The 22447-nt window shown below is 37.1% G+C and overlaps 1 protein-coding gene and 1 long non-coding RNA gene across 2 annotated transcripts in view; both read left to right on the forward strand.

The window, feature by feature from the left end:
- The first annotated feature begins 34 nt into the window (after positions 1 to 34).
- LOC112524111 lies at positions 35 to 2883 on the forward strand. The gene is made up of 3 exons (XR_003070359.1): positions 35 to 332; positions 954 to 1043; positions 2603 to 2883. It is a non-coding gene; the product is annotated as an uncharacterized LOC112524111 (long non-coding RNA).
- A 5782-nt stretch (positions 2884 to 8665) lies between these two features.
- The window catches only part of LOC112524971 (RNA-binding protein 25-like), an 18818-nt gene continuing 5036 nt past the window's right edge, over positions 8666 to 22447 (forward strand). The window contains exons 1-2 of the mRNA XM_025134914.1: positions 8666 to 9019; positions 18267 to 18611. Coding sequence (XP_024990682.1) covers positions 8666 to 9019; positions 18267 to 18611 — 699 coding nt within the window. The remainder of the gene's footprint in view (positions 9020 to 18266; positions 18612 to 22447) is intronic.

Below are 22447 nucleotides of genomic sequence, written 5' to 3' on the forward strand. Positions count from 1 at the left end.
ATGTAAAGTCCTCTACTCCAACAACTATCCCTGTGCGCCAAAACCATTTTGGTAAGGTCGTACCTTTCTTTTTTCTATTGACAGTCTTCTTCTTCCTTTTCCATCTCTCCCCTATGCTTCAAAACCAGTTTGTAAGGATCAGACCTCGCTTTCTTCCATTGCTAATACCTTTGCACAAATGGCTGATTTGATGTATCAAATTCGTGGCTCCCAAGATGACCTCATCCTGTGCATATAACCTGAAATTTGAGTTTTGATTTCTCCAGTTCCATTTCAAAACCCTAATGATTTCATGGTCTTAATTACAGGGTTCTATAGGTTCATATGTTGTGGTACGCTTCATCTCTATCTCTCAATATGTTCACTGTACGCTTCATCTCTATCTTGATTTCATGGATTTTACTTTAGGTTGTTTCTATAAACAAACCCCTTGTTTGTTTACAAGTGATGTTTCTACGATGATTTCATTTTAGGATAATCAATTGATTAGTTGGATTTTTTTTGGTTTTTTCTGCATCCAGTGTTTTCAGTTGGTTTTTTTGCTGTAATTTGATCAGTTCTTCATTGGTTATTTTGTTGTAATCTGATCATTGTTCCAGTGGGAAATGGTTTTTTTTGGTTGAACATCTACCTTTGTGCAAAAAGAATGAAACCTGGAATTATGAGACTAACAAGGGTGAATGAAACCTTGGTATAATGATGACCAAAAAAGTTGCAAACAAATGATGATATTAATCTGTCTGGCACTCATTAGGCTAAAATAACATGACCAAAACTCATAAGACCAGCTGTGTTGATTGTTCTCAAGCATTTAGTTTTTCCCCTTAGGTGGTTACACCTTGGAGATGGTGGTTCAAATAGCCCCTCTTCTTTGCTTTTTATTACCTGTAAGCTTCTGCATAGATTCTAAAATTAAGTTGGAGTTTATCCATTTACATCTTAATTTTTTACAGGGTCTAACTCACTTTGATGAGATTTTGCAAGAGGCAGATGGTATTATCCTTTCCTGTGGAAATCTTTGCTTTGATCTTCCACCAGAGAAGGTAATTTCTATTAAGTTAAATAGAGTAACAATTTCGTGATAGGTATATGCCAAATATTTAGAAGAAATATATTAGCATTAAGCTGTAATCTGATCATTGTTTCAATAGAAAATGTTTTTTTTGTTGAACATCTACCTTGGTGCAAAAAGAATGGAACCTGGAATTATGAGACTAAGAAGGGTGAATGAAACCTTGGTACAATGATTACCAAACAAGTTGCAAACAAATGTTGATATTAACTTTTGTACCATGATGACCAAGTTCCACAAGACATTAACCAAATAGATGTTGTACAAGACATTGACCAAAATACCAAAATTCAAGGCTGAAATTGTTTGCATCTATCAAGATTCTGCTATAAATCATGGCAGGAATTGTTTGCATTAACCAAAAAGTACCAAAATTCATCAACAAATAGTATCATTTTAACATTAACCAAAAATACCAAGGGTGAATGAAACCTACTGTTGGATTCTCAGGACTTTGTTGCTCTTGTTTCTATAAACAAGATTCGCCTCATCCATATATGTATGGACTTGCTTTGTCTAAATATAATGTACTTGTTTTTGTGGTGTCATTAGGCTAAAATAACATGAGCAAAACTCATAAGAGCAGCTGGAGGTGGTGGTTCAAATAGCCCCTCTTCTATGCCTTTTCTGTAAATATAATGGACTTGCTTTTTATTACTTTGGTTGGCCTATGTCCCTTTTGTATGCATTTAAAATAGTGAGGATTGTGGTCCGTTTACCTTATTCTAATAAGTGACACTGCAGGTTTAAGGCCTTTGAGCAGAGGGAAGTAGTATATTTGATATGTATGTTTCGCAGTATGCGATTGATATAAATTGTTAAAGCCTTTGAGCATAGTTAAATCACATAAAGGTTTCAAATTCAAATTCAGCCCCCCCCCCCCCAAAAAAAATCTTCCAGAAATCTCTCAGCCTCATCCCAAATTCAAATTCATGCTTTTGTTTTTGAGGTTGAGTTAAATGATATAAAGGTTTCAAATTTGAAGGTTTCTTACAGAGTTTGTGATATGTACTTTTGATCGACTATGGGTTACTGTGTGTGATGAATCCTGCTACTGTCATAAAGCAGACAACAAACAAGCTAAGACTTCAACAAACAAAAAAAGAATCAGTCAATAACATGAAAGACAATGTCAAAAGCATACAAAACATTAAAGTAGACATAGGAACTCCATATTCTGTCCATTAATATGTTGTTGTTCTCAAAATGAACATATATATGTTTACCAACAAAAATTGGTTCTTGATATGTTGCTTTCAAAGTCAAGGTCTTGAAATACATATATTGGGTGAATTTAATTCATGTAAATGCTCCTCAAAACTTTTATGTTTTATGTAAATGCTTCTCAAACTAATTGCTTAGCTTGTTTCTCCACAACCATTTGATCAACTAATACTGCTCCATTTGATCAACTACTGCTGCTCCTCAAACCAATTGCTCAGCTTGTTTCCTACTGTTTTATTTCACATGATTGAGAGCCAAAATGTTCCTACTGTTTTGTTCTTATTGGTTGTGTTTGTGTGCTTACAGTTTCAACAGCAACTGGTTGTGTTTGTGTGCTTTAAGTTTCAACAACAATTGTTTCTTCATCAGGTATAAACACATCTTGAGGATAAGCTCTCTTTTGTATCTTTACATACGCTTGGTTGGTCTCTTATCAATCAAAAATCTTTCCCATGCATGCATGGTAGACTATGATAACCTGCTTAATATGCTAAGTTGTTTCAGGAAATGGAGGTGTGATGATGTACTATAAAATTGTCATTTTGATCTTAGTTTTGGCTATTTCTTATAAAAGGTGGTTTTAGCTATAATGTTAATTTCCTTGTTATTTTTTAGTTTATAATTGCTTTTGTAATAAGCTTCCTAATTGTATCGACTCTCTTTCTGTTAACAGCTCATGCTTCGTTCTTTCATTTTTATAAAGAACATTCTTTCTAATTTTCTTGGGTTTGTTTGGTTTACTTTGGTTTGGTTCTTTGTAGTTTTAGTTTCTTACATGGATGTATGGGTAAAAGATTTTAACGAATCTGAGTGTATAATATTTACCTAATGTTAAACTCCTACTAATAACCTTGTAGTTGTGTTAAAAGTCCACCGAGTGTAAAATTCACATTACTGATATTGTTGTTTACCTGATGGTGTTGTAAATGGAAACCATGTGAATATGTCTGGGCTGCATGCTTCATCTCCTGAAACTACTACTCATGTACAAACAATCCTTTTCAAGTGATGCATATATGCTGATGTATTGTCTTAGGTATCAAAAAAATGGTCATAGAAAAGCACAATTGGGATTTGGTGGAGAGATACCGAAGGATGAAAATTCCATTTCTGTGCAAACTGATGCTTAATCTTCCATCTCATCTTATAAAGGATGGTGAAGATTCTTACCCAGGTAAGCGTTTACCGGGTAAATTGTTGCATACGATACCGTTTTAATATACTACAATCTTATCTAGTAAAATAGATTATAGTGTCGACTTCTACCGATGAACGCTTACCGGGTAAGTATTTGGGAAAACGACCCTTTTACTACTTCTATTTCATGCATAATATCATTTATCAGGACTTTTGGCATAGTTTGTAAAAATCAAATGTATATACATATATATATATATATATATATGGAATTGAAAATTGCCTGTTTTAACCGTATAAAAGTACCAGATTACAATTTGCAGATAAACATAAAAAAGCCTTGTACATTATATACAAAATATGCATTAATAACTTAAGCAGCACCGTTGTCCGGTCCTCTTTCCAACCTTGGGGCAGTTTGCCAAACACTTACTCGAGTAAGCGCTTACCAAGTTGCATTACCTCACCGGATGAATATGATAGGACCAATAATCTTACCCAGTAAGAGCGAGACAAGGACCAAGAGTCTTACCCGGTAAGTGAGGGAGACGACTATTACCTCGGTAAGCGCTTACCGGGTAAATTGTTACATGCGATGTCGTTTTTGGTGGACTAAAATCTTACCCGGTAAGTAAATAATAGTGTTAAATTTTACGGATAAGCACTTACTGGGTAAGTATTTGGTAAACGGCTTAGTGGGTGTAGAGTGACAACTTGAGGTTTTTTCTACAAAAAGATGATGCAATTCATGAGAAAAGAAATAAATACAACAAACGATTATGATTCACAAACTGTTTCAGGTTGATTTGCAAAATAACCACACAAACTCATAATTTTGGGCCAGACTAAGATTTCAAAATTGTAATTCATCAGCGCTGCATCGCGCGGGGTACACTACTAGTATATATATCTATCTGTCTGTCTGTCTGTCTGTCTGTCTGTCTATCTATCTATCTATCTATCTATCTATCTATATATATATATATATATATATATAGAGGCGGAATCAAATGAAAACCGTCTAATTCTTATAAACCGTGTAAACTAATTTCGACCAATAGGAAAATTCTTTTTTTCCTTAATTAAATTTAATCATTAAGGGTAGATTTGTCATTTACATTGTTTTATACTAAATATGAAAGTTATTAATAAATCTTAATTAAGGTAACATAATAAAGGAAATTTTATAAATGGTAATATTTAAATGTTTATTTAAATTATAATTTTAAAGTTTGAATATTGTTATTTGGTTTCTCAGTTTATTAGTGGTAATAATATGAAAATCGAAAATTATTATATTCATTAATCCACGAAATCAGTAACAGATTCAAACAAAGATTCATGAATCGGTAAAAATATAATCAGCTGTGAAACAGATTCATGTTAGATTTGTTCATGAAAACGTAATTGAGAAACTTGTTTTATGAAACGTATGCAGATTGGTTTGTGAAAATGTTCATTGAGGAGCTTGTTTTATGAAACTTTTGGAGATAAACTGGTTGCGTAATATAATATTCTTGCATAATCTTGTTTTCTTATCAACAATATTTGATGAATTTGTTTCATTTTTTTTTTGGATGATTTTATTCACTTAATGGTTAACCAAACATGTAATGGTAAATGCATTGACTCTATGAAACATCTTCGTATTGGAAGAAATTGGCTGATGAAATGGGTGCATGAAGAAAGTGAAACCATTTCATAATTGATAAGAAAATGTTGTGTAATTAGCGAACAGTAAAACCATTTCATTATTACGATGAAACAGATCCATCTACCAATAACAGTGAAACTATTTCATAATTAGATTGAAACGGATCCATCTACCGGAAACTTGAAAATGACAAATGTYTCATCTAGCATTACGTTGATTTGTGTATTGATGAAACTGTGAAACCATTTCGTTAATGAAATGTAGTAGTAATTTTTATTATTATTATTCAGAAGGTTTCATTATGTTAAATTGATTATAGTGTGTTTTATTTTTATTGTTGATCTATTTTAATGATGGATGTTATTTTTTTATAATATTTGAACATAAAATTAATATATTATTTACAAATGATTTTGTTTCATTAATATTACGATATACATGATACGGTTGCCATTAATATTACCACTACCAAAGTTACCATTTTGCCCTTTTTGGAATTATAAAATAATTTTTTTTTTAATTTCTTAATATAACCTAAACTAATCTTAACCATTGATCAAGAAAATGGATGGATGCGATTGGTTTATATGGTTTACACAAATGAGAGCAGTTTTCATTTGATCGCTCATATATATATGTATGTATCTAGAGGAGCGATAAAATGAAAATCACCCTCATTTGTACAAACCGTACAAACCACCCTCATACGTCGATTTCATTGTTTAATCTTATGAAAATTTTTCATGAAATTGTTTAATCTTGTGAAATTATTTCATATAATAATTTTTTTGATTAATTTGTTTCATATATGGTTATGAAATTTTTTCATATAATATTTAATGAAATTTTAATTAAACTGTTTCATGTATTTTTCTAAAATTAAAATAATGAAGATGATAATATCCATGATTAACACCCTCCACAATTAAAATGGTTAATCAACTTCTCATAATTACAAAAAATGAACAATATGAAAAAATATGATTGGTTGAATGAGGTTTGCACGGTTTGTACAAATTGGGTGGTTTTTATTTGAGCGCTCCTCTATGTATCTATCTTATTATATATATATATATATACATACGTATGTATGTATGTATGTATGTATATACATGTATGTCTATATATATTTGCGTATATATATATATACATGTATGTATATACATACATATACATGTATATATATGCATATATATACATACGTGCATACATATGTATATATACGTAAATATATATACGTACATATATGTACATATATATGTAAATATCCATTTTTGTATGTCTATACATACATATGTCGTTTTTACGAAAACCGGTAAAAATTCTCTATTTTTTTAACATACATGTATATATATACGTATATAAATACGTACACATATATACGTATATATGTAAATATCAATTTTTGTATGTATGTATCTATATATATATATATATATGCATCTATCTATATATATATATATATTAATGTATGTATATATTATACAAATTAATTTTTTTTTCAAGGTATTTTATGAGTCTTTAATGACATGAGTTCCACTTACGGTTCGGCAGACATGAGTTCTGTCTGATCACAGGTTTAAAATTTGAGCCGGATCTTCGCCCGTCACATTGTACCGTGCCCAATATTATTAGAAGATTGTTTCCAAACAATATTTCTAATACTAAAGTCGAAACATTTTAGAAATAAAATGTCCGACTTAAATAACCTATCAGACGATGACGCGGTGCGTGTCTGCCTCGTAGTCATGCTCCACTCTTTTTTCTGGGACGAAAGAAAAACCACAACTTTGAAAACTGGATTTTGCGTCTGGTTGATAATCTGGAGTCCTGGAACCGATACCCATGGGGCTCATACATATGACGTCTGACAAATCCACAGCTAAAAAATGCTTTCGAGCGGCGCAGATACAACAATTAGCCTCCCTCGAAATATACACTATATGGGTTCATATATGCCTTCAAGGTCGGTTAATTTTTTTTAAAATATCTTATTTACTAATTAATTTGCATTCTCTCACCATCTATTTTTTTTCGTAACCTATCATATATGGATCTTGGAGACATTGCCCGGAGCCCAACCCTTTTTTGGTTATAGTCCTTCCTTCCCGAGGGCTATTGGATGGAAACGAAATAAGATGATGAAATGGGAAGAGTGATGCGCTCTATCCACTATTGGCAAGGTTTGGTTTCATTTATTATAATTTTAATATTTGACAATTTTTTTTGTTATGTATGTTTCAAATTTTTTTTGATTTATATATTTATAGAAATCGTCTCGCCCCCTGACCAAGTTGGTACCGACATGTTTGGAGGAGTCGGCCCAGTGGTGGATAGAAAGCAGGGAATTGTTAAAAACCAATTATTATGGACAGCCGAACCCCGATCAAGGGATGGGTTAGTCAGAGAATAATGACGCTGACGACGAAGTCCAACCATCAGGACCACGTCAGTCATTTGCAGCGCACACTTCTCATAGACCAGAATATGAGCAACAACATCGCCATTCATCGTTTACATATACCGACGTCCAACTTCGTGATGAATGGCGCCAACATTGTGTTGAGGTCGATGAGAAGCTCGCTTCGGTTACGGACCTTATAAACGAAAGATATGGGTCACTCGAAGCGATATTTTTTAACGATGTGCGTGGACAAGGACCTACGGCTGATCCTTCATGATACAATCATCTACATGACGTCTATGTAAGAGTGTTTATTTTTGTTGATGTTTTAATTTACAAGTTAACAATTATATAAACAATAAATTTATATTAGATGTCGCAGTATCAGCCACCGATGATGCATGTGGACTAGGGCTGTAAAGGAACCGAACGTTCAGCGAACCGTTCGGCGGGAAGTTCGTTTATGTTCTTTATTTAATAAATGAACAAACATGAACAATTTTTTTGTTCGTTTAATTAAATGAACGAACATTAACAAAAGTCTCGTTCGTTCATTTATGTTCGTGAATGTTCGTTCATTTACCATTCGTTTACGTTCATTTATATTCGTTCGTTTATGATCGTTTATATATTAAATTTAATATATAATCTTTTTTTTATTTACATTGAATTCAAACAATATTTATTTATGTTCGTTTATGTTCGTTTAGCCCGTTCGTTTATGTTCGTTCGTTTAGCATGTTAACGAACGAACATAAATGAACACGAACACACATTATTTCTAAACGAACGAACACGAACACAAAGATTTTCGTTCGTTTACCGTTCGTGTTCGTTCATTTGTTCGGTTAAGTTAAACGGACGAACATGAACAAACCTCCATTCGTGTTCGTTCGGTTCGTTTACAGCCCTAATGTGGACACACCTTGGACAAATCAATTTCCAACGATGGATGCACTAAATATGTTTAAGGTTTTATTGATTTTAATTTAAAAGTTAACAATTATATTAAAAAATTAATTTATATTGGATTGTATGTACATAGTACATATCGGCGCCCTACAACTTTTAGGATACGGTAAATATGTTAAGTTTTATAATGTTTTTATTTATGAAGTTAATAATTAAATTAGATAAACTTTTTAATTTATCTTGGCTTATGCGTACACAGTCTATGCCGCAACATCAACTTGCGATGGATGCTGCGGCATCTACATCATGCGAAGTCCCATTTGTCGAGTCGAAAGAAGATGTTTGTATGCCCGATGCTCCTGCGAAGCGAGTGGGCAAGAAATCGCGGTGGATCTCATCTCCTTATACGATGCTGAAAGGCAAAAAGAAGGACAAGAAAGTTGTTGACCAAATGCCCTCATCGATGCCCACAACGTCCATTGAAGACGTTGCTCAATTGTATGATGCTGATCGGTTACCCATGGTACGTTTATCGATGCTAGAGTATTTGTTTCCTGAAAAGGAGTTTTGGGGCCAACTGTTGGGCAGACTTTCTTCAGGGTATTTGGGAAATGAGGTATGAGAATTACACTATTTACTAAATAAGTTGAAAATTTCACATTTTTGAGTCATTTAATTATAATTGTTAGACCCCAACTTGTGAAAGTGTAAGGAAGAAGTCTCTTACTCTAGTCAATAGGACTTAGTCTAGTGAAACGGTCTGGACTAAGAGCTCTCATGCAGAAGATCACGAACCAGAGCTCTTACTCAAGGGTGAATGTTCCATTCATATAGAGCCCGCACTCTATGCCCATGGACGATCAAGCCTTGTGCGCCAAAAAGCATAAGCGCTTGACACCAAGTTACAACTCCAAGACCCAGAGCCTCTGCATAGTACATGCAGAGCCTCTGCATAGTACATGCAAAGCTTCTGGCTACCTTCTCCATGGAACGCGCGCGTGTTAGCCCAGACATTATCGTAAGCATCTAACAGATTTGAGGCGGCTTGACCAAGTCTACTCCGCTATTCAAGGGAAGTCAAAGATAAGGATGCAGACCGGTCAGCTCAGAGTTTCACGCCTATTTTATAGCATAGTTTGTTAGACCTAGGCGTATATAAGGAGGCTTATGCCTTAGGTTTAAATTACCTAAAGGAACCGACTTATACTATACGCATATTCTGTGAGATTACGTTTTGCTTCAATTATTCATCGTTTTATCAATAAAAGCATTCGACATATTCAAGTTTACTCATTGTTTTTACTTTCATCTTGAATATTTCGTTTAATCATTCAAGTTACATTGTTTGTGTTTAATTCATATCTTTTATAAACTGTGTTTCTACCAATTAAGAGTATCTGGGTTCAACAATTGGTATCAGAGCCTGCTAATCAAATTCATTGATTAGTCGATCGATATCCGACTGGATTCTACTCTTAATTTTTCTTGATTATTCGTTTTAAAAGAATTTTCACTCATATTTTTCTCGATTTTAAAACGTTTGCTTTTACGTAATCTGGAAATCGTTTTTCTATCAATTATATTTCTCATCAAGTTTTCTTCTCAAAATTTTGATTTAAGATGTCGTCATCTCAATCGTGGAACTCTATGTATAGTGCCGGTTCCCTGACAAAACCTCCGACTCTCATTAGGGAAGAATATCCCCAATGGAAGATTCAGATGATAAATTTCTATGAGGGTCTAGACCTAGAACTTTACAAATCAATTTTAAATAGCCCATACGTCCCTACCACCATCATATCTCGAATTCCTGCTACTGGTGATACAGTTGAGGTACCTGCCAGGCGAGTACCCAAACTTCGTTGTGACTGGAACGATGAAGATGAACGCAGAGTGGAAGTGGATCAAAAGGCCAAAAGACTTTTGATCATGGCGCTTCCCAATGAGATTTTCCAATCTCTGGACGCGTGCGACTCCGCCAAGGATTTGTGGGATCAACTGGCTAACCAGTTGGAAGGAGGCATAAAAATGAAGAAAAATCGTCATGCCCAATGCCTGAATGAATACAACAGCTTCCAGGCACTCCCCGATGAGTCTTTAGAATAGACTTATCACCGCTTTAATACTCTGATCAACAAATGTCGCAAATGTGACGTGATCAGAACTCAAGAGGAGAACAACATGCTCTTCTTGAAGAGATTGAATGCAGAATGAGGAAACCTGACGATGTCCCTCCAGACAAATCAAGATCTGGAGCAATGGACATTGCACGACGTGTACGGGACTCTGCAGGCTCATGAACAAGGGGTGTAGAAAGCCAAGGTAGCTCTGGGTGGACCTCTGGCTCTTGTCTCTGATTCAAAAGAGACAGGATCAAGCCAGTCACACAAAGAACGAAGAACCAAAGAAGAGAGAACAAAAGGAAAGAAGGATCTCATCTTGGAGAGTGATGATGAAGAAGACAGAGCAACTAGCTCTGAAGACGACGACATAAACGCCTTTGCGCAATCCTTGGCCCTGATCACCAAGGAATTCCAAAGGAAGTTTAGGAAGAAGGCCTTTGACAAATGAGGAAGACAAAATGATTGTACCAAAGGCAGAGCTTATGAAGGAAGGAACCCTCCATCTGTTTGCAACAAGAAGAAGGAAGAGCCATTGGACCAGAAGAAGCAAGGGGTTCGATGCTTTAGATGCAGGAAGATGGGGCACTACTCCAAAGAGTGCAGAGGCCCTCTAGTGAAAGATGAACTGTACTATAAAAACAAGTACAAGTACAATCGATCACAAAGAAGCCTCATGGCAGAACAAGAGAATTGGGTCTCTGATTCCTTATCTTATGAAGAAGACCAAGCCAACTTCTGTGGGATGGCTGTCGAGAATGAAAGAGAAGAGTTTGGATCTGATTCCGACTCCCAGGTATGTTCTATCTCTGGATATTCTCACTCTGACCTGGAAGAGAGCATCTCTGCTTTGACTAACGATTTCGTTAATCTACAAGAAAAGCTCTCTGTCGAAAAATCCAAAAGGAAATCTTTGGAAAAAGAAAAACTATTTTTTGAATGAGAGACAGAGCTGCTAACTATAGAGAAACAAGAGTTATCAGTGAAAAATGAAAAACTTTTACAAACAAAATGATCCACTGAAACAAGTCTTATAACAGAGTGCTTAGACTTAAAAGCGGCAATTAAGAAGAAAGAAATAGAGCTTCTACAAAAGGAAAGAGACAGATTAAACTCTGAGGTCCTAAAAGACTATTTTCAAAAGGAAAAGGAGTTCCTACACCATAGCTTACAAAGAAAAGAGCTCTTGATCAAGAAATATCAAGATGCTCAGCAGGTGTACGAAAAAGTAAATTCTCAACAGGACAAAGCAGGGATAGGTTATACAGACCTAGACCTTACCTGGAAGAAGAAAAATACTGATGAATCAGTGTTTAGGTTGGGCGAAACAACCTCACCATTTAAAAAATGTAGGCTTGAAAGTGGATCCAGAACTCCAAAGTTGAAATTCAAAAATATTTCTTACTCTTCAAAATGTGTGCCGCAAGTTGATTTAAAGTGCATACAGAAAACAAACGATATTTTTTGTTTTGGCTTTACAAATCTCGAACATCCTAAGACTGAGAATGAGGTTGTCAAACCTGAACCAGATGAAATCAAGAGTTCATCCACATGAAATTTTCTTAAAACTCTGGATCCAAAAATATTGGATGACTCCACAGAAACAATAAGACAGGTTTTCGAGCAAGACTTGCTTGAGACCTTGAATTATCCTACTAAAGGTCATGCAGATTCTTCTGAGTGTAACTCCTCGAAAACTTTTGAAAGTCCCAGAATACAAAAGACGAATGAAGCTTCTAGCTCATGCATACGAAAATCTCAAGTTCTTAATGATACTTCTGTATTTCGAAATTCACATAAGGATTTTCTTGACTCTAACTCTGAGTCAGAGGTGGACTCGTTTAAGGAGGAAGTTAAGACAGAGGTCACAGTCAATGAACCAGAGGTTGCAAAATCTCCTATTGAGAGAAAGATTCTACTAGGTTTTGGCCGTATAAGCAGGGCAACAAGTGCTAAATCCGCTCCCAAGTTTGAATACAGCGTTAAGAGTACAAAGTCTGTTTCTTCTGCATCAAAGGGCGCAATTTCCAAATCTAAGCCGATTAAATTCATTCTGGAACAGATGGAAAAATCCGTTGCATGCTCTAATATTAATTCCTCTGTTTCAGAGAGGCCTCTAAAGGCCAAAGGAGTAGGGAAGAAGAAAACAGAGAAGACTCATTCTTTGTCTAAACAATTAGATCTAGATAGGAAGTTTGTTAGAACTACCAATGCTAGGAATGATTGTAATAATTTGTTCTTTAAATCTAATAAATCATTTTGCCATTCAAAATTGTGAATGTTTCTCTCTGCTGCGCAAGTTAAAGCAGCATTTCTCTGTCCCTAATTGTCTTCTCTCTGAGTCATCAAGGACCAAATCCAAGAAGACCCAAAAGAGAAAGAAGGCTCCTAAAGCCAAGTCTGGTAACTCAAGTGAAGAGATGAAGCCTCTCCCAAAGCCTAAAAAGTTAATCTCTGTCCCTAATCGTCGAGGACCCATTATGAAATAGGTACCTAAATCCCTATAATTTGTTTTGTAGAAGCCGCATGTGGACATTTGGTATCTTGACTCCGGATGCTCAAGACACATGACCGGCAATAAGAGGTTTCTTTCCTCATACAGAGAGAAGATTGGAGGAAAAGTGACCTTTGGGGATAACATGCAAGAAGAAATAAAGGAATATGGAGATCTACTACAAGATAAGGTTTCTATCTCTAAGGTTGCTTATGTCTCTGGGCTTAAACATAATCTCTTGAGCATAAGTCAACTATGTGATTCTGTCTACAATGTCAAGTTCCAAAAGGAAGCTTGCTCCATTATGTCAGAATCGGGTCAGAAGTTGCTAAGAGCCAAGAGAAAGGGCAATCTCTATCTCATGAACTTCTCACCAAGAGATAACTCAGAGACTCTCTGTCTCTTGTCTTGCAAGTGTGAAGAAGCTTGACTCTGGCACCACAAGCTGTCTCATCTCAATTTCCAAAATATAGAGAAGCTTGTGAAGAATAATCTGGTTGACGGACTTCCTGCCATAAAGTTCGAAAAGGACCATCTCTGCTCTGCATGTGAAATGGGAAAGCTCAAAAGAGCATCCCACAGAACTAAGACAGATGTGTCTTGTGTCAGACCTCTATATATGCTTCATGTGGATCTTTGTGGTCTAATCTCTGTGCAGAGCTTGTCTGGTAAGAAGTATATCTTAGTCTTAATTGATGAATACTCACGATATACTTGGATTGAGTTTGTAAGGCAGAAATCAGATGTCCCTGAGCTACTAATCAAGCTGATGACCAAGATTCAAGTACTTTTACAGAGCAAAATTCAAAGGCTGAGAAGTGATAATGGAATAGAGTTTAAGAACGCCAAGATTGATGCGTACTTGGACACAGAGGGCATAACTTAGAACTTCTCTACAGCAAGGACACCACAACAAAATGGTGTGGTAGAAAGAAAGAATCAAACTCTGGTCGAAGCAGTAAGAACCATGCTAGCCAGCTCTGGTCTTCCAACCCATTTTTGGGCTGAAGCCATCTCGACCGCTTGCTTTATTCAAAATAGAGCAACGGTGGTAAAGAGGCATATGAAACTGCCTTATGAACAAATCAACCAAAGAAAGCCTAACGTTAAATTTTTGCATGTTTTTGGTTGAAGATGCTTCATCCTGAATGATCGAGAGCAACTTGGCAAGTTTGATAAGAAGGCCGATGAAGTCAAGTTCCTTGGTTATTCCACAAAAGCCAAGGCATATAGAGTCTTCAATCAACGAACCAATACGGTAATGGAAAGCATTAACGTCTCGTTTGACGATAAAGAACAACTGACTTTAGAGTACCTCAGCTCTGGACTCGAACTTAATAAAAAGATTTCCAATTCTCAAATGAAGTGAAGGGAATTGGAATTCAAGCTCTTATTTGAAGACTTCTATGGTGACGAAGACATCTCTGTACGTGCACCAAGAGATGAATCTGCAAGTGTAAGTGAAGAACCATAAATGACAAGTACATCTGACTCTGGTCCTTCACACACCTCTGCTTCCTCTCGAGATCATGCCAATCCACAACCAGAGCAAACAAGTTATGCATCATAGCCCAGTCTCGTAGAGCCAGAGCATGATACCTCTGGTTCTGCACCTGGTTCCTCTGTACCATCATCTGAGGGGGAGCAAGTAGAACCTTCTTCGCCATTAACGAGCTCAATGCCAAATATGCCTATGTAACATGATAAAATGTCCCCTACCTCTGTATATGTCCCAAGAACAAGATGGACAAAGGATAATCCTCTACACCAGATCATTGGTGAATTTTCAAGTGGTGTAAAGACTAGGGCTGCCACGGCTAATGAATGTTTATTCGTAAAGTTTCTAAGCATGGTAGAGCCTAAGAAAGTCCATGAAGCCCTACAAGACCCTAGTTGGGTCGACGCCATGCAAGAAGAGCTCCAACAATTCGAAAGGAATAAGGTATGGACTCTTGTACCTTTGCCAAAGGATAAAATTGCAATTGGCTGTAAATGGGTTTTCAGGAACAAGAAGGATGAGGATGGGATCGTGGTGAGAAATAAAGCTAGGCTCGTAGCAAAAGGTTATTGCCAGGAAGAAGGCGTAGACTATGACGAGACCTTTGCGCCAGTAGCAAGGCTAGAAGCTATACGCTTGTTCTTAGCCTTCTCTGCACATAAGGGATTCAAAGTCTATCAAATGGACGTTATGTCAGCCTTCTTGAATGGTAAGCTAAAGGAGGAAGTCTATGTTCAATAACCTCCGGGGTTTGAAAGCTCCACACACCCAGAGTACGTCTACTTCTTGGACAAAGCTCTGTATGGACTTAAGCATGCACCTTGACCCTGGTTTGAACATCTCTCGTCTTTTCTCATGTCTAATGGTTTTGAAAAAGGAAAAATCGATACAACTTTGTTTATTAAGAGATATAAAGGTGAAATGCTCTTAGTACATATCTATGTGGACAACATTTTCTTTGGTTTAACGAATCAGAGGCATTGTGATAAGTTCTCTGCATTGATGAAGTGCGAGTTTGAAATGAGCATGATGGGAGAATTAACATTCTTCCTCAGCTTGCAAGTAAAACAAAGGGAGGACGGTATCTTTATTAGCCAAGCTAAGTATGTCTTTGACATATTAAAGAAATACCAACTCCACAACTCTTCCACTATAAGAACACCAATTGCTACGGGAACTAAGCTTGACACAAATCCATCTGGAAAACCGATGGATGTTAAGACTTACCGTGGAATGATTGGATCACTGCTATACCTCACGGCTAGTAGACCAGACATCATATTTGCCATATGTCTCTGTGGACGTTTTCAAGCAAATCCAAAGGAATCTCACCTTTCGGCTGTAAAAAGAATCTTTAGATACCTTAAACGGACTCAATTTTTGGGTCTTTGGTATCCAAAGTATTCTGGTTTTGATCTTATCACGTACACAGATTCTGATCATGCAGGTTATAAACTTGATCGAAAGAGTACATCAGGGAGCTGCCAATTACTTGGGGACAAGCTCATAAGCTGGACCTCAAAGAAGCAGAACTGCGACTCTACTTCTACAGCTGAAGCAGAGTATGTAGTTGCAGCCAGTTGCTGTTCCCAAGTGATATGAATGAAGACTCAACTGAAAGACTATGGCGTAGAGTGTGATAAAATTCCAATTCTGTGTGATTCATAAAGTGCTATCACAATCACAACTAATCATGTGCAACACTCAAAAACAAAGCACATCGATGTTCGCTATCATTTCATCAAGGACCATGTAGAGAAAGGTACGATTGAAATGTTCTTTGTTAGTACATATTTACAACTTGCTAACATCTTTACATAATCTCTTGATGAAAAGAGATTTAACTTTTTGGTTAGCAAGTTGGGTATGCTCAATCTTTCCAACTAAGCCAGAGCCTCTATATGCACTATATAGAGCCTCTACATCCCTTTCGCATACTTCTGTTTTGTTTATTGTACTGATCCATGAGACAGAGCCTCTGCATAGTACATGTAGAGCCTCTGCATAATACATGCAGAGCCTCTTGCTCAAGTCCCAGTTGTCTTGTGATACAGAGCCTTTGTATAGTACATACATAGCAAGTTTTTTTTTCACACAGAGGAGATGTATAAGTTCAATCACGAGTCTCTGTATGAGGTCCTAAGGTATGTTTGTCCTTCTCTTCATATAGTACTCTGGTTCTTTTCAAAATCTCTATTTTACACAAACCAGAGTATTTACACTTTGAATTTTTTTTGAAAATCTAAAATATATTATTTTATTAAAGAAGGCGTATGGTTCTTATTCTATTATTTTTAATATCTATCATTTAAACTAAGCGTCACCGCCCGTGAGCATAATTTTTCAAACGTGGGAGGTGCCACTTGCAGCTGGCAGTCCACGTGGCGCATCCCCACAGGCTAAACAAAAACCGTTTCAGTTTTGAATCTGACGTTTGGGGCGCAATTACTCGAGTACTTTATTTTTTCTATTTAAACATATTATTTACCCCCAAATTACTTTTTACGCTTACAAAGAAATTCAAGAACCGTCGTCGTCTTCAAGCTTCCAACCGCCATTGTTACCCATTCAAGCTCTCAAATCAGTCTTCGGAACTTCATTCAGTCATCAAAACTTCATCCCGTTTGTCAAGTAAGTCCTATTAATCCTTTTCTTCACCCATTTTAAGAATCAAGAACTGATTCTTGAAACCCTAGCCTTCTTCAAACCTTTCTTTTTCACCCAAAAACCTGCAAATATGTCATCTTCCGAGTCTGAAAATTCCCAAACACACACCACAACCCACAAAACTGTTGAGGAAACCAGTCAAAACTTGGTTCCGCTTCCAATCAAACCCAATAACCATGCCCTCCATCTCTCTCTTGAAAATTTCAACAAAAAATTCCACCCAATCATCAACATCCTCCAAAACCACTTTCTAAACCCTGCTTTGACAAACACAGATGACTTTGTCCCTGAAAGGTATATCCAAGAATACTGGCAATCTTCCGCCATTACCGACTCTCAAAGAGGAATCGTTGGAGATTTTTATGCCTAATCCTCAAAAGAATTTGTCACTGTTCGAATATCCAGGTCCATGTTTTCCCGCGTTCTTGAAATTCCAACAAAAACAGACCTAGGGCTTGATGGTACGCCCCTCTCCCATCTGGGGATGAGATCATGGCATTTTTGAAAAGTTTGGGGTACAACAAGGCAATCCAGTACCCTTCTCAGTACCGTCGCCAATACTTCCCTCCAATGTGGAACACTCTGTTCACAGTGGTCAACAGATCTCTGATTGGGAAGATTGGGAGTCTCGACATGTGCTCCACAAACATACTGCAAATCCTGTACGGCATCTTCTTCGACCTATCTCTGGATTACTCCTTGATACTCTACACAAAGTTCAAGGCTACTGTGGCCAAGAAATGTCAAGATGTGGCCAAAGGAAGACAATTGCCATCTCTGCTTGATACTCTTCTTGGGTCTTCTCCTAAGGCCTGCTCTCGACGACAAAAATATTGATGTGGGTCGTCTGCCTGCGCACAAGGTAAACGTGCTCACTCATTACAGGCCAACAATCAACAAAGAGGGCTACGCAGCAGAAAGGCCCATTCCAAAGAAGCTCTATGCATATATGAAGACGCAGGAGATTAGAAGAGTGTATAGACGTACACGCGAGACACTAGAGCCAATGTCTCGAACCTTAGTACGCATATGAACAACCGACGAGGAAGAGAGAATAGAGGACACATTAAGGCCTCAAGCATAGGAAGAGGCGGTGAGAGCAGAGGAAGAGAGGGTGAGAGTAGAGCAAGAGAGGGAGAAACAAAGAAAACGACAGGAGGCGAGGAAAAAGAAAATAGAGAGGGAGAGGAAGAAAAAGGAAGAAGCAGAGCGAGTAGAGCAAGAGAGATTGGCTGAGTTTGCTCGTGTACAAGCAGAGGAGGAGCGAACAGAAAAAGCTCGACAGGCAGAGATAGCTCGTCTGAGGGAAGAGGCCAGACTCAGAGCAGAAGCAGAAGCTCCTCGAAACTTGGCCCAATCCTCTAGTCCTAACCAAGGGGATGACCAAGACCACTTCGACGATGTTGCAGGTCATATACAAGTGAGGAGAGTAAGGAAGAAGAAGAGAGTGAGAAAGAAGAAGAGAGTGAGGAAGAAGAAAATAAGAGTAAGGAGGAAGAAGAGAGTGAGAGCAAGGAGGAAGAAGAGGAAGAAGAAGAGGGAGGAGGTGCATAAGCTGCTCTGCCTCAGGGTGAGCCAGAGCAGCCTAGGCTAAATAGGCACACTCGTTTTACCACCCCAACTCCCAGTGCAAACGAATCATCTGACTCTGGTGGTCGAGACACGGAGGTCATTGAAACTGAGGTGCACACCTCGAACCCAAACCAGCCAATCCAATCAGAGGTCGCACCTGCCTCTAGTTATAATAGCCAAAGGGAAGCCTCACCACAGGGAACACCCTCTCAAAAGGGTGCAACCTTTGAACGTATAAGTTATATGTCTCCCCATATCACGTTACTTTCCCATACAGAGGAATTCGTTTCCTCTGCACGTATAGACTCCCAACCTTGTTTAGAGCAAGGAATAGGTGTACAAGACTTGAAGACTCTCGACCAGTCTCCTAGTCCACTCATGGAGAGTCATCTGGCCGGCTCTGAACCCGCCTTGGATACTTTCCCTGACAGAATAGCTGAAACAACCCTCATATTCCATATACATATAATTCACATCATCATACTCATAATACTAAAAATAGTATTATTACAAAACATGGACTAACAAAATGTATCTTTAATACATATATGAATAAACTAATATCATCATTTAAACTTTTCCCTTGCCTTTATCTTGCAAAGTACGCTGACCTGCAAAAACAGGTTAGATCAACAACTGAGCGTTATACCAAAAGGTCTAGTGAGTGTATAATTCTCAACAAACAATATACATTCCAAACAATCAGTTCAGAATCAAACCTATTTCTGATACATAATCTTATTCATGTATCTCTCTCTCGCGCGGTTACACCGCCGTTACATCTCTCTCGCGGTTACATCGCCGTTACATCTCTGTCGCGGTTACACCGTCGTTACATCTCTCTCGCGGTTACACCGCCGTTACATCTCTCTCACGGTCACACCGCCGTTACATCTCATAAATACTTCAACATATTAGCCGGATTAGAAATCCGGTCAGCCTTGTCTGGATAAGCAATCCGGATAAATACTTAGAATATAAAAAGTTATATCATATCCGGTCAACAATCCGGATAACACCTTGTATAAGCTTTGTCCGGTTAACACTTAGAATATAGTTAATACCTTTGTCCGGATTACAAATCCGGACAATACCCCACTTACAATGTTAATCGGTTTAAAAATAGTCCGGTCAATACACCGCACAACCCTTGACCRGTTTATACAATATCCGGACACCTCTTGAGTGGTTTAGAAGCAAACCGGTCACCTCTTACACGGTTTAAGGTAAATCCGATTAATACTTGAACGATTTATTTGTCCGGATAACAATCCGGACACCACATGAACGGTTTAATAACATATCCATACAATATGAACTATAAACCAATAATAACCAGTTCTAATTATTACTAAATTGTATGCAAACAACTTTATACTCAAAGCTTTAATACACTCACCTTATAAAAGATTTTGAACGGATTGAATCTGCAAGATATCAATCTTCACTTTTACAATTGATTTTGCTCTCCAGATGGTTTTTCAGCAAGAACTTCTAAAAGTCAAAAAATTTTCCTCCCCTTTTCACATACACTTGCTATAAATAGCAAGTGTATGGCCGACTCAAAAATGTCGGCTAATCCCACATATTCACACCAAAAAAAATATATATATATATATATATATACATATATATATATATATAATATAAGCATAAAGATTTAAAATTTTAAAACCAATAAAATAACCCGGATATTACAATATTCCCTCGTTAAAAGAATTTTGTCACGGAATTCCATTAATTAAACAGATACGGATATTGCATCTGCATCTCCGATTCTGATTCCCAGGTGGCGTCTGGTCCCTTATGATAACGCCACTGAACTTTTACTAACCCAACTCTTTGTTTCGTAACTTCTTTACTTTGTAATCAGTAATCTGTTCAGGGGTTTCTTCAAAACATAATTTCTCATCTACCTTAATCTCTGGTAATGGTACTGCCACATCTGGACTTATTAGACACTTCCTCAAATTTGAAACATGAAACGTGTCATGAATTCCACTTAATTCCAAAGGAAGTTCTAATTTGTAGGCCACCTCTCCAACCCTTCCAATAATTGTGAATGGTCCAATATATCTTGGACTTAACTTCCCTCTTTTTCCAAAACGCACCACTCCTTTCCAAGGTGCTACTTTTAACATTACTCTATCACCTATTTGAAACTCAATCGGCTTCCGACGTTTATCTGCATAACTTCTTTGTCTATCTTGTRYMRCTTTCATTCGTTCCCGTATTACTCCAATTTTATCTGCAGTTTGCTGAACTAACTCAGGCCCGGCTAACTGTTTTTCACCTATTTCATTCCAGCACAAAGGAGTTCTACATTTTCGTCCATACAGAACCTCGAAAGGTGCTACCTGAATACTTGAATGATAGCTATTGTTGTATGCAAATTCTACCAAAGCCAAATGACTATCCCAYGACCCTCCAAAATCAATGACACAGGATCTCAACATATCTTCTAAAGTTTGGATAGTTCGCTCACTCTGTCCATCAGTCTGAGGATGATAAGTTGTGCTTAACTTAATTTGTGAACCCATTTCTATTTGAAAACTCTTCCAAAATATAGAAGTGAACTGACTATCTCTATCAGAAACAATTGATAGAAGAACACCATGTCGTGTCACTATCTCATCAATGTATAACTTTGACAATCTCTCCATCGAATATGACTCTTTCATAGGTAAGAAGTATGCAGATTTAGACAGCCGATCCACTATCACCCATATTGCATCATACCCTTTCGATGTTCTCGGCAATTTGGTTATGAAATCTATAGTGATATGATCCCACTTCCAAACCTGAAGATTGTAACTTACCATAGGGACGCTGATGTTAAATCTTTACCTGAAGACATGTCAGGCATTGTTCAACATGTTTAGCAATATCTTTCTTCATATCTGGCCACCAATAATGTTGCTTCAAATCCCGATACATTTTATTTGTACCTGGATGTATTGCAAAACGTGACTTATGAGCTTCATTCAAAATACGCTTTCTGAGATCACCATAACATGGTACCCAAATTATGTTCTGGAACTTCCAAAATTTTATGTCATCTCTCACTAGATCAGATACCAATCCACCCAATCTTTCTTGTTTAATCTTATCTTCTTTCATGGCCTCACGTTGAAACTCTCGTAACTCTTCTTGAATATTGGGTAATAACTCAACTCGTAATGCTATAGCTTTGATGGTTCCACTTTTCTCTTCTCGACTTAATGCATTGGCTACTACGTTTGCCTTTCCTGGATGATATATAATTTCACAATCATAATCACTTACTAATTCCAACCATCTTCTCTGATGCATATTCAGATCCTTCTGATGGAACAGATGTTGCAAGCTCTTATGATCTGTGAAGATTTGGTACTTCGTTCCATACAAATAATGTCTCCATATCTTCAAAGCAAACACTACTGCTGCCAATTCCATATCATGAGTAGGATACTGTCTTTCATGATCTTTTAACTGTCTGGAAGCATAAGCTATTACCTTTCCACGTTGCATTAGTACACAACCCAAACCCATCTTTGACGCATCACTATATACCATAAAATCCTCCATTCTATCTGGTAAAGATAGAATTGGTGCACTGCATAGCTTATCTTTTAACATCTGAAAGGCCTGAGCTTGTGCTTCATCCCACTCATATTTCACATTCTTCTTGGTTAGTTTTGTTAATGGAGTAGC

This window comes from Cynara cardunculus, assembly GCF_001531365.2.
Source record: "Cynara cardunculus var. scolymus isolate 2C chromosome LG 13, CcrdV1, whole genome shotgun sequence".
NCBI lineage: Eukaryota > Viridiplantae > Streptophyta > Magnoliopsida > Asterales > Asteraceae > Cynara > Cynara cardunculus.